Raw genomic sequence first — 13710 nt, 5'->3', positions numbered from 1 at the left:
GTGGTTCATTTGATCCTGCTCCCAGGTAATGTGGGTGGTACTCTTGTGTTCTTCTGTCCAGCCTGCATCAGTGTCTTTAGGTACAGGGAATGCTTTTTCTCTCTTCACTAATGTCTGTATTTGACAGACCTTTCAATTTTTTTTAATGTGATTTCAGCTTCCAAACAATTTGCTGAAGAAGTCTTGAAAGCACACAATGACTACAGGAAGAAACATGGAGTCCCTCCTTTAAAACTCTGCAAGAAGTTAAACAGAGGAGCCCAACTGTGAGTTCAGTCCTTTATTTTCTCTAATGAGATTTGTGACACTTTTGTCTGTTAGGTTTGACTGTGTTTACTGCAAAAATATTTGCCTTTTGACATGCTGTTAACCCAATGAAGACTTACTGAGTAGAAAGTGAGGGACTCCACTCTTTCGTCCCCTCTTTCTCCATCACACAGCATTAGCTGGTCACACGGACACTTCTGTGGTCACAACAGTATAAATCTTTCTTGGAGCCTTTTTCACATGTGGGCTACATCTGTCTGCACTGGTAGGTGTCCTCTGCAGAGGGTAGTTGTCTAAAACATGCTTCACCATGAAGTGCTAAAACAGCACTTCTGTCAGATGAGGGATTGTCATCTGCAGAATAGCCAGTGCTGCTGAAATAGTGAGAAAATAACTTTTTCATGTAAGAAGTGGTAACTGGTCTAAGATCAGTAGAATCAGGAGGAAGTAATTTCAGATCAAATTATCTACCTCCTGGCCCAAAAAGCAAAAGCATTAAATGTTCTCTATTCTATCAGGAAGGAAACATCTTGTCTCTTCTCCAGTGTTGAAGACTGCACAACTTCTTCTCAGTCTAACATACAGTGAATCTATCTTCCTGCTCTCTGACTTGAGTCTTCCTTACAGAAATTTGAGTCCAATACTGCTTGTCCTCTTTACTGTGCTTACAATGACCAGATTAACTTCCTTCCCTTTACAGCAACCTTTTTCAAAAAGTAGATTTAAAAATCTTCTTTTTTTCTTTTTTATGCTAATCCTCACAGTACAAAAGAGATAACTGAAGGAGTAAATGCTGATTAAACTCTTAAGAAGATAAATAAGACTAAATGGTGGCCAGTTTGATCCCTACTCTAGTCATAAGATCTCCTCCCATTAGGCTTTCTACCATAACTATGCAGATTTCTCTGTACCAGGTGACAGGGAGACAGAGATGCTGTAGTCTTTCCAGAATGTGATTTACTGTCCCAGCATAATGGGACACAGATGTCACACAGATGTGCTGGCTCCTGACTCCTAGATCTCTCCCAGTTGTTGTGCTGTACAGCACACCATGTACATGGCACGTGGACAGGACCTCTGGCAGCAAATAAAATCTTGGTGTTTCTACTTTTTTTTTTTTTTTTTCTCTTGAGACATTACTATAACTGGACACAGTATCTCTAAGAGATGGAATGCCAGTGACTCATTCATCAGCCTTTGTAATCTGCTGGGGCTTTCCTTCAGTTCTTCTAAGGGATTTTTTGTTTCTGTTTTTCATGCTCACAGTGAGGAAGAGATTTCATTGACTTGTCAGTAGCACTTGTTGTGTCTCCAAAGTACAACACTTAGTTTGAACAAGTTGGCTTTTATGAATAGTTTAGATTATTCTATCAAATATGCATTGCTCCACATTTATCTCTAAGTGTGCTGTTGCCCTTGCTGGGTATTTTTAGATCCTTCAGAAATTCCTCCCAGCAATCTCTGGACTCAGCTGACGCCCTGCTATGATGAATAACAATAGGAAACCTTTATTTGGTTATGGTCTGTAACTTAACTTGTAAGAATTAAGAGACACATGTACAGAGACTGGTAAAACTGGTTGATAGCAAGAACCAGAAATGTTCTGATCTGAACAAAAGATATGAAATTAAAGAAATCTCATATTTGTCACAACAGGTTCTGTATATTCTTAAATTCAAAGAGGAACTTCACCTTTTCTTTGGGTATATCCTACATACATACCTTTGTTGGTATGTATTTGGTGTATCTCTGGGTACTTTTCTGTGCTTCTCTATCTGTTTTGAAAAAGGTATATTTCCTACTATTTTCAGGTCCAATTATTGTGACAGGTGAACTGACTATTGGATCCCTGCTTTAACATGAGATGAGTCAGCCTCAGCAGGTGTCTGTTTATCTCTGACTGTAATGAAGCATAGGGTGATGATCTCAGATGAAAATCTCATGCTTTCAACTTCCTGAGCTGGAGTGGATAAATCACCCTTTGTCTGAAATCCCTGGCAGCTTCATCCATCTGCAATGTGTACTTTCTCCCAGTCTTGCCTCTAACTTGGGATATGAGGATCCTGAGAAAAATTACAGGACTGTAGTGATAGCATCTAAAGATCCTCTAGTCCAGGATCTAGCAAACTGACAACACACAAGTTTTCATTATTTCTAAATTAATGGATGTAGCTAAATACTCCTTTTTTTTTGTTTTGGTGGGAAGATTAGGGCAGAAGGAAATTAGAACCTAATGACTGAAGTACTAGCTTGGGTCAAAATGTTCAGCTGGACAAAATTTGTGTCTCTGGAGATGCCAGTAGCTCATGATTAGGGAAGGAGTAAGAGGACAAAACAAATGTGATCCTTCCCCCTTTATCTTCTCCATGAAATTACAGATTTATCCTGGAAATTATGGTTTTCCTAAGAAGTAAGTTGTATCCTCATTTATTTGTTTCTTTTGTTTAATATGCCGTGAAGATTCCTCCCCACATCCCTACAGTGTGAATTTGCCTCTCTCTTTTTCAAACCAACATGTGCTTTGGTGTCCGCATTGTCCTGTGGCACTGACTTCTGCTGCAGTGTGGAATAAGTGCTTTGTCTCACTTGAGTTCTAAATCTACAACCTGATGACTCTCTGTGTTGCCACTGTAAGAAATAACAAATGGTCTTTCCAATTTCCCTGTCTCTGCACTGAAGCCTTTCCAGTGTTGAATAAAGAGAGTAATTGTTTTATCCATGATGTTCTTCTTAACCCTATTGTTCTAAGAAAATAAAATACGTCCCACACTCTCACACGTCAACTTCTATAGAAACAGTGCTGCTTATGCCTGTGTTGGTTTACACAGTTGTTGCCTCAGAGTGTCCATGTGGTCCCCTTCTCTTCCATCCTGTTGCCTGGTACATTGCTCTTTTTTAGCATTTGATTTTTTCTTTTTCATTTGTAAATGTAGGGGGTTTATGCTTGCTTTAACTGAATCCCCACTTCTGGTTTTTTTCCAGTCTCACTGAGAACATTTAATTTACTCCTGTGAGGGACCTAGAAATGCCAGGAGATGACACCTGTAACAATTGCTGTAGGTACTTCCCTTTCCACCACCAGCTGTGGCTAAGGATGGCCAGTGGATTTCCAGGTGCTAGTCACAATGTGGTGGAAGGGGATCTACCCTTTGATTTCTTCTAGGCTCTTCTCAGAAGTGATACAGATGCTCATGAAAGACAGAGAAAATATATTTTCCCTTTGCCTAACTTGTAGATCTATGTAAGCTTAAAGCATCTCTGGCTTCAGGGCTTTGCAACTTGACTTAAACCCATCATCTTCCAGCACAATTCCTTGTTTGCATATCCTTCTCTTCCTCCTGTTCCTCCTCCTCTCTGCTCATTGCAACTGTGGTCCCTGACCCAATGTGTGGATTCCTTTGCTAGGTATGCAGAAGAACTGGCTACCACGAGGGTCCTCAAGCACAGCTCCGAGTCTGCTAATGGGAAATGTGGAGAAAACCTAGCATGGGCATCCTATGACCAATCAGGTGAGCTCTCTTCTCTTGTTGTCTCACGGACACCTGATAAATGCCTTATCTCAAGTACTTTGGGCTCAGAGCATTTGGTTGCAAGAGTGCTGGAGTTTCCTCTACCTCAGAAATGTATCCACCATAGCCCAGCCCATGCTCCCTGGAGACAGGATGGTGGTTTGCAGTCACCTGTGTGTCCTGAGAGCAAGAAGCATATCTAGGTACAGAGGGAGTAGGGTTTGTGGTGGTGTGTTCTGCCCCTTTGGAGGCAGGGCTTGGCAGCTAGGCTGCTCCATATGTCCCTGCTGTGGAGCTGTCTTTAGCGTGTGTCCATGGCAGGAGAGAAGGAAGCTGTCAATGCCCTGTACTTCACCTTTATCCTTAGTTTGTCCCAGCCAAGGAGAGGTCTGTCCACAGCACAGCTGTGGTGAGGGAAGTGGAAAAATGTGTCTTGCACACTGCACAGCAGTTCCTGTTTGAGGGGGCTAGAGCGGGGAACGGGACACCAAAGTGACAGTGGCTGGATGTCCTTCCACTAGTATCTTCCACTCTGTCAGCAAAGAGGCTTTAAGCCCTTTTCTGTGCTTACATTTTTGAAGACAAATTACTCCGTGTATTTTCTGATTGTAAATGTAACATGTAACTGGGAGCCTCTGGTTCGGGTGCCCCAGGAGCTGCATTTTGGTCAGGCTGCCAGCCTGTACTGAGCCCTCAGCTGGAGAGAGATTCAGCAGGCTCTTCCCTCCTGCCTCCTCCAGTGAGCAGGGCTCATGCCTCAGCCTGCTGGGACAGCAGGTGGGGTGTATTAAAAGCGGCCACTTGCTTTCTTTATTCCAATCTACCCCTGGAATTTGCAGCACAGCCCCAAGGAAACAGAAGCTCATTTCTACAGGCTGGAGGCTCTATTTGAAGGACCTGCAAATTTTAGTGAGTTTTAGTCTCAGGGACGCTGTTTGATTCAAGTGCCAGCTCTAGTCCCAACTTGGGTACATTTTCATGTTGAAAAAGAAACCTATGGTGGAAAAATACAATTTGATTTGCTCATATTTGGCATTCTGTCCTTTGCAAGGGTGTGAGGAAGGGATTTGGAGCAGTATGGGAAAACACAGATGTACAGCAGAGTTTGCATAGTTGCTATGACTCACTGACTGAGTTTAGTTCTTTCTTCATTGTGTTAATGGCCTGTGCTCCTTCCCCCGAGGTTAAAGCCACAGAATTCCCATTTAGAGAGCTGGAAACATAACACACAAATCCTTCTACATAATGTCTGCCTTTTCTCTGGATCCAGTCTGTTTTCTTTAGTGAACTTTAGTTTCCATACATAACTTTCCAGTTTTGAGAAGTTTTGCTGGTTTTTATGCACAGGATTAAATGCCATGTTGAGAAAATTAAGCTACATCCTCTTTTGTTCTGTGAAACATTTCTATATTTCCAATGCAGCAGGATTACTCGAAGTACCAGAATGAGAAAGCTAGTTCTTCAAAGGAACTTATTTTCTCGTCTAGGCTTAGTCTTCATCTCTGTGGAGTTGGTTCATTCTTTCTCTTTTTCTCATATAGTTCCCTCTGGATGGTTAATTTGTACCCTGCTCAATGAGGCTGCAATTTGGATTAAGACATCCATTCAGGGGCTTAACAAAGGCAGGCAGTGTCTTCTGGTTTCTTTCCCAGATAAAGCAAGACTCAATAAACCTCTAGAATACTCTGTAGTCTCTCTCAAAAAGTGATGCTGTTGTTTATTTTGGCTCTTACTGAGTTCTGTAATAATGCCAGAAGATGCATTTCTTGTTTCAGAGAAGATTTAAGCTTTCAACTGTAAAGCCTTCTAATATTACTCATCTCCTGGTAAAGAATACCTTGAATTCTATTCAGGATTTCAGAGTTACATAGCCTAAAGCTGTTGCTAGAAATATGTTTATCCCTGTAATCCAAGAAATAGTTGACAGCTGTTTCCTCCCTCTAGTCCTGCAGGAACTGCTCCATGGCAGACTTTTCTTTGTCTGTGTTCAAATAAGTGAGCTGTCATCTGCCACTGATGCAAGAGACCACAGCCTGCCTTGGCAGCTGTGCTGTGTCAGGCTTCTCAGGATGCCTCGTCTCATTTCTCATGTGTCAGGAGGCTGAAGGCAAGCACTGGATGTCAATTCTGTTTGGGATGGCCAGTGTGCCTGTGGAGAACATGCTGTGTTGCTGGTGGAAACACTGCAGCTTATGAACTCTCTAGAGAGTTTGTAAGAGAAGTCCATGTTGTGCTATCACCCACATCTGTTATGGGAGAAATCTGGGTCTCCTAAGGTTGGGGCTAGCGGGCAGAACAGCACAAGCACTGTCTGCCCAAGCTCTGGAGGGGTGTGCTCTGACTGAGGGCCTGCCTTGATGTATCTCTTGCTGTCTAAAACCAGGCTCATACAGTACTGTTAATTAAAGTCAAATAAAATAAGGACCTGCATGAGGGATGTTGAAAGTAGAGAATTACTTCCAAAAGCCATTGGTATGACTTTAGTCCAGGTAGATATTTTATTTTGGCGGCAATGTTAAATCTACCCCCTTTCCCCTCAGACTGGTGGGAGGAATGTTGTGAAAACGTAGTTTTTAAGTAGATCACCAAGGTGCTTCCCATTTGCAGAGGAATATACTCTGTGTGAGTCTATTAGAATGTTTTTAGCAACTTAGTGGGATTACTTGAAGATTTAAGCACTCTTTGTTTTGAGGAGAAACTGTAAGGCTGCGCCCAGAGAAATTAAATGTTGAGGCGAGCTGAATAGAGGAATAGGGCTGCCACAGCTTTGTGTTGCCAATGGTGAGGCTGAGAATGTGTGTCCAGTCTTGCACAGGCTGGGAATGTGTTTCCAATCTTACACACACAAGCACACATATACAGTGTGGACACATGTACATGTGCAGAGCAGCACAAACAGGTGCAGTCAGCATTAAAATGAAGAGCACCAGTGGCTCTTCCTCCTTCCTTTTTCAGCTGATTCCAATGATATATGTTACTGGAGTGTATATATAAGTAAATTAATATAGTATATAAAAATAAAAACATATATGTCTCAGTAAATTATTTAGAAGTAGAGATAATGTATATTTTATACTGTTAAAATATATAGAATTATATATATATATATGAAAATAATAGAATAGAAATAGAATTCCAGAGTGAATCCCAGCAGTAACTAAGCTCAGACACGCAGTCTGCCCAGTAGGTGTCCCTGGATCCTGATCTCACCAGTAGCTTGCACCTGGACATACCGATTCCTGAGGCTGCAGTTCCACTCCAGTTGCCAGTACAGTGCATCTCACACACATGGGTCCCTGGCTGCTGACCAGAACTCACCCTGCAATGGTCATACCGTTGTGTAGCAACTCCTACCAGAGCACTTCACCTGCTCACCACCAAGTTCCCCTTGTGCTTTGCTGGTGCTCCGGTTGCTGGCACTGCAGACACAGAGGTCCCTGAAACCCTTGGTCTGGTACCAGCTGTTGGCACTCTCTTCCCCCACATCCACACAGAACAGAGCTCCTCGCCCAGGAGAATAACTAGAAATGACATTTAATGAGACAACAGCACAACTGATGAGGTGCAGAGCACAGCCAGGCAGGAGTGATGGCACCTGTTTACATGCAGTGGCCCCTTGATAGTAAGGGGGACATAATTTACACTGTTAGTCCTACATATGGACGGACCCCACATGGTCACACCTCTGACGCTGTGAGGAAGCTTGAGGCACAGTCAGTGTGGCCACATTGCAGGCTTGTATCTCATGTAAAATCAAATCACTGTGCTGGTTCTGGTCCTAGTCTTGGGCAAAACTATAATTGGATGCTAGTTCAAGGATTGTTGCACTAAGTTTTCATGTGAGGAAGATTGTCCATCATAACTGAAACTCATTAGAGTGAGATTCAGCCTGTTCTGCAGTGAACATCTGGTAAGCCTAGCTGAGCAGATCATCAGTGAACTCTCTCTCACTGGGAGAAGGGTGGAGTCAAACTGTGTTTCTATAGTGAAAGTGTTTGTTGAAACTCTGAGTATGGTTTACAGCAGTGCAAACAGGAAGGGTGTTAAAAACGCCCAGCAGAATATTTATTAATCAGTTCTGCAAGCAGAGCAATGGAAGAGAAGCTGCAGCTCTGACTGCAGGGCAGATCCACGTGCTTCTTGAGAGGAGTAAACTTTATCATTTCTGCTCTGGTCAGGAATGAGGGATGTGAGCAATTTCTTTTCTGTGTTTTTTTCCTTCTGACCGAAAAGCATTTTAAACATCAACCAACTTCCCCTGTTTTGTGGGAACTTTGGGAGCAGGGGGAGCTGTTTCCCATGAAACATTGAAAAGCAATCAGAACAGACCCTAAATATGACTGCATATTTATTCCATAATACCTTTAAATGGAAATATTGTGGTCAGTTTTCTGAACCAGTAACTCTGAGGATACAAGCTGCTGCTAAAGCAGGTAGGCCCAGTGCACTCCTGATTTTTGTGCTGTTTTCTCTCTGGAAGTCTGGGGGTCACTGGGCTCAAAACAGGGGTTTTCCTTAGTCCCCTGTGTGCCAGCTGTCACTTTCAACACTGGTTTGGCTTGTGTCCCACCAGGGCATTGTTTACTGTTCCACAAAGGGCAAAGAATTAGAAGAAAAGTATTTCAGAGGAAAGAGAGACTGTTTAATCACTAGGTACCTACCTGTCTTCTCACATGGCAATAACTTCCACACTGGACTCCCCCTCACTTCCTGTGCCATGTGACAGATACAATCCATTCTCTTCACTTACAGGACACTGCTTTAACATGATTTCAAGATGGAATTTGTCAAAAAGTTGCCTAGTCCTTTGGTCACCTTCTCTTTTGCTGGAAAAAAGTCATTTTCCTACAGCTTATGAGGCCATGACTCTTTTAATTCAAGGATGATGACAGCAAGGCCATATAAGGAAAACTTGATCCTGCATGTGAAAAATGGAGAACAGTGATCAGCTTCTAGGCTTTAACTTCCTGGCCTCAGTCTGTTGAAAGGTTTCATCCTTGAAAAATCTGGGAATTAACACATGATAGACTGTGCTGCCCAACTATGCTCATTGTCTTTCAGGTACAGGATTGAGGGAGTTTTACCTGATGCCATTGCTATCTTCCTTGAATTAAAAAGTAAACTTTTTTTTTTGCATTATAGTCTTCTTTAAATTAAAAGCAAATTAATTATGAAGAGGTGTTGTGTTTGTCAAAGCTTCCATGTGCCCTGCAATACTGCCATTATGGAGATTTTAAGTTCTGTCACGTGCAGCCTAGGCACACTTCTTAGAGCTCCAGTAAGCAGAGTGGAGGTGACTTTCTCTTCAAATACTCTATATACTGTTTCACACCAATACATTAACAGAAGGAATAAAATGCTGGCAGCAGTGAGAATGCAGTCCTACATCTGCTAAAATCCAACTTATGTACTATAGTCACTTCAGCACTTGTACACATAAAATACATGGGCTTCATAAGGCCTGATATGTCAGCAGTCATATTCTGTACTTCTGTTACACCCAGCTTACCACAAACACATCTAAATCCTTCATAGATATGAAATCTAGAGTGGGACAGGATGATCTGATTGGTTTGTTGTGTGGTTTTTTACTATGTGCTTTTTCTTTTCCCCTTGTATTGCATAAAGGTCACTATTTGCACTTTTTTTCAGTTTTCATTTCCGCTTTAGTGTGAGTAAGAAATGAACAAATAAATATGTGTTACATACTTCAACCACACTACAGGTCTACTGCACTTGTTTTTTTGGTGCAAGGAGAGCAGGAAAAGAAGAAACCAATAGTTATTCCTGAAACTTTTACTTTGGGAGGCAAGAGAGGTTTTGCTCCCTTTTTATGTAGAAAAAATTATTTGACTCTACTAAGCACTCTTCCTAACAAGCAGTGTGGCATAAAAGTTCATAGTACTTCCAGTTCACAAACCTCTCTAGAGATGGCATTTCATTGAATATTTGCTTATCAATTATGGCTCTGACAACCAGCTTGCCAGGCTAACAGCATCATCCTTTTAGCCAACTTCAGTCATAATAAACTGAAGTTTAAAGACAGTTAATGCAGTGTCTGACTTCTTGAAGTGTGCAAGTTTAAGACTTTGCTGCAAAATAGCAAAGCATGAGTCATTGCTCTTCTGCAGCCAACAGTCCACCAGGGACCAGCATTCTTCATGATGGCAGGCTTAACAGCTTTGGCAGCTTGCTTTGAAATCTCCTGGCCTTGCATCGATGATACATCCTGGAATGCGAAGCAGAAATTTCATTATCGATGTTGCTCAGGGAAAAACTTGACCCCTCTCATCCCCCTGGTGTTTGACACAAGATTTTCCTAACAACCAGTAATGGAAAACAAGTAACATTTGACATTTTTCTGCATAGCATCTGTAGATTCTGGTCTGAGCTACATCCCTGGCTATAGTCATAGTCCTGATACAGCTGTTGTCAGTGAAAGCCTTGGATGGGATGAAACAGTGCTAGACATGCAGACTTCCACATGGAAGCAGCTCCTAAGTATGAGTATTTGAGGTTTCTGTAGTACCCCAGATTAGAGTGCCTCAAAATGGACCTTCACAATGGCTTTAGTGGTAGGTAGAAACCACTAAAAAAAAAATGCACTGAGAAATCTGAAATATTGAATGCTGATGAGAACATGGGAAACTAAAAGATGTCAGAAATGTAATTTTTCTTTGGTTTACCTGGAGCTGGAAGGTGTGGCTTTTTGCTTAGAAAACCTGGCACACTTAGGCATTTCCAAACACGTTTCAAGAGGAAGGAGCTGGTGAAAGCTGTGTGTATAAGCCTGATGACAGGAGCACTTATCCAAGATGAGGGAGATGTGTCTTCGTTATCTTCCAAGCTGAAAGTTACAGAAGATCTTGCTGGGCAGGCTGTAAGTGAGCTACACTTTTGTGTTTATGTCACAATTTTGCAGCACATTTCTTTTGTCTTTCAGGAAAAGATGTGGCTGACAGATGGTACAGTGAAATAAAAAATTACAGCTTTCAAAACCCAGGGTTTTCTTCTGGGACAGGTAAGTTCAGACTGGGAACTGTCTCTTCAAAAACACATCTTCTATTATTATGCTAAAAACTGACAACAGTGTAAAACAACCTCAGAAATGAGAAACTAAGCAAAATCTGTAGGGGTTTTTTAGTACTCCATTTTCCCTCCAACTCCAAAATTTTGAACAGGCAACTTTTTCTTTAAGGCAAATTAATTTGTAAGAAATACTAAATTGGAATCATATAGAAGTCTTACTAAGTTACTCTGTTGTTGTTTACGTTGACATGTGACTTCTGCTGAATTGTATCACTCCACTCACGGAGATCACTTCAGCTAAAATTTGGAGATTGGGAACAGGTCATTGGCTGCATATTGACAAGCTAGTGCAGAATGAACTTAAGAACATTGTTCCTCAAATAATGCTCAGCAAGAGACGTATCTGACCTTGTTTCAGATTAAGAAAATCACGCTTTTCTCCCTGATTTGGGGATTTGTCTATGCATAGAGGGAACAACTGATGGAGCAGCACAATGCAGGGGTGGCTATTAAACTAGGCAGAAGAAGCCACAAAAACAGTGTTTTTTTGAACAGTGGCACATGCAAACACATGGGGGAGTATGAAATGGTTAAAGCAAATGAATAATAGTCACTCTCAGAACTGCTGTTCTCACTGCAGGGAGTAAAGGCTGTGATGTCTTTGCCAAATTTTATGTCAGATACTATCAAACTACTTCTTTCATGACTCTCCTGCTACGTATTCTTATTTGGATATAGGACATGGAAATGGGAATAGTAGTATGAAAACAGATCAGATTATGGTTTTTCAAGAAATGCTGGACATAGGGTTCTTTTTCATGTCCTTAGTTTGTTCTCATGTTAGACAAAGAAGCAGCTTCGTATTGTTCTTTCTTTCCCCAGCACCTCACGTGTTAAAGGGAATGTTACAGATTTAGTATCTAAAGTCCTTTTGTATGTTTCTCTCTCTTTCTTTAGGTCACTTCACAGCCATGGTTTGGAAGAACACAAAAAAGATGGGAGTTGGAAAAGCATCTGCTAGTGATGGCTCAACGTTTGTGGTGGCTAGATATGATCCAGCTGGAAATGTAGTAAACCCAGGCTATTATGAAGAAAATGTTCTTCCTCCAAGAAAATAACTTTTTTTTTCTTAAGGTAGTCTTAATGCTTAGTGACAAATGAACCTGGATTTGGACCTAACAGTGTTTGAAATGAAGCACGATTCAATGAAATTTCCTGTTTGATACTGCTGTTCACTTCTCATTGTGGAGGAAGCAATTACATGTTGCTGAAGTCAATCTGCACATTAGGCCCCTGTTGCTTCTGAGGGGTCCTCAGTTTATTTCAGGATGAACTTTATGCAGCATTTCTGAAGAGTAAAATGGGTAAGATTTATTTTAATCGCTTGCATGAGCTCTGTGTCAGCATGTGAGTAAGCACATGTTGAATGTCTTTTTTTTTTAAACACAAAACTTTATAGCTTTCTGTAAACTGAAGATACCAGCTTGTAATTATATTATGTACTCCCAGTTGTCCAGTACTTTTTAATAACTGTACCTTTGTTGCTCTGTCGCTACCTCCTGCTGTTGTGGGACCTTCTCGCTGCAAATGGAACATATGCAAAACTTCCTGTCTGAAAGGTACATGTGTAAAATGTAGTGGCATTCAGACCTGTGTGTTAATTTATTAAGAGGATCTCATGGAACACTAAAAGGCTGCTGGCAAAACTGTGTCCATCAAGCAAGCCATAACTAATGCATGATCTGAAAAAAACACCTAAAATTGTTTAAATCCTATTTTAGGTGCTAATATATAAAATATGTTTGAGATGAGTATATTTCAAGTTCAAAGGGCATCCTACAGTTTACAGTATGTACCTTGTATTATAATCAAATTGTTTACTTCTGTTACAGAAAAATAAGATTCTACTTTTTGATATTTATGCACAAAAATGTTCTTTGGTGGTGCACTTTGGATTTTATTTCTCAGTAACTTATTTTTATTTTCTAAGGAATACCTTTTAAAGGTGGTGTGCTATACAGACAATAACATTCCCAAATCATCTCGTCTCCTTTAATAATGTAACAGTAGTGGTATTCACATTGTCATAATTAAGAGATGTTTGCTCTTTATTCATATTATTCAATAATAGTAATATTTCACATGCTGGATTGATGCCTTGAAAACAATGAAGATTTAAATTCCTTAAGAACAAGCCAAGAAAAATTTTGAGGGCACTCTTTTCTCTGAAACGTGGATTGGGCCATTTTGTACAGGTTCATATACTGTGCTTCAATTTGGGGTTTTGTTTTCTTTGTAAACGTGTCTTTTGACTTTTGCTGAGATTCTGTATGCCATAATTTGGTTTATGAACAGTGCCATTACAGAAGTACTTCTTTTTGTTTACACAGTTGTAATAAACTGCACTCTTATGGCTTAATTATGTCACTGTGATGCTGTTTGTTACAATTTTTTGCTGTAACCAAGAATTTGACACGTACCATGAACAACTGAAAAATAAATATTTTTGAATATGAACTCAAGCCTTTGCTGTTACCTGATTCTTTGTTGAATAATCCTCAAATTTTATTTCCAGGACATTAACATATGACATTATTACTTTTGTAACTTGGTGGGAAATAAAATCAGCAAGTATTCTAGTCCAGGAAAGAAAGAAGAGACCTTCCAAGAGAGGCTAAATCATACAGCAGATCATAAATCCTCACTGATTTATTTATTTATTTAAAGGCTGAGCTAAGAGTTGAAGCTGAAGAGGCAGAGGCGTACCTCTTTCGAGCTCCTGCTTTGTAGCTCATTTGATTCTGCTGCTCCCTCTCTCGGCTGACGTGTTGTCAGTAGAGGAAACCCACTCGACTCCCACTCAGGTGTGTGTGTTTCAGGAACTGCAGCCTCAGGGCCTTCCTCC

The 13710-nt window shown here is 40.9% G+C and overlaps 1 protein-coding gene across 3 annotated transcripts in view; it reads left to right on the top strand.

The window, feature by feature from the left end:
• GLIPR2 (GLI pathogenesis related 2) overlaps positions 1-13322 on the top strand; it is a 29600-nt gene extending 16278 nt beyond the window's left edge. For 2 of the 3 annotated variants that reach the window (XM_069004282.1, XM_069004285.1), the window contains exons 2-5: positions 158-266; positions 3673-3776; positions 10720-10797; positions 11763-13322. In XM_069004282.1, coding sequence (XP_068860383.1) covers positions 158-266; positions 3673-3776; positions 10720-10797; positions 11763-11923 — 452 coding nt within the window. In that variant the 3' untranslated portion in view covers positions 11924-13322. The other variant, XM_069004283.1, reaches the window with a different exon arrangement.
• The last annotated feature ends 388 nt before the right edge of the window (positions 13323-13710 follow it).

The sequence above is a fragment of the Aphelocoma coerulescens genome, chromosome 2, assembly GCF_041296385.1.
Source record: "Aphelocoma coerulescens isolate FSJ_1873_10779 chromosome 2, UR_Acoe_1.0, whole genome shotgun sequence".
NCBI lineage: Eukaryota > Metazoa > Chordata > Aves > Passeriformes > Corvidae > Aphelocoma > Aphelocoma coerulescens.
This window is presented reverse-complemented; position numbering and strand designations above follow the sequence as displayed.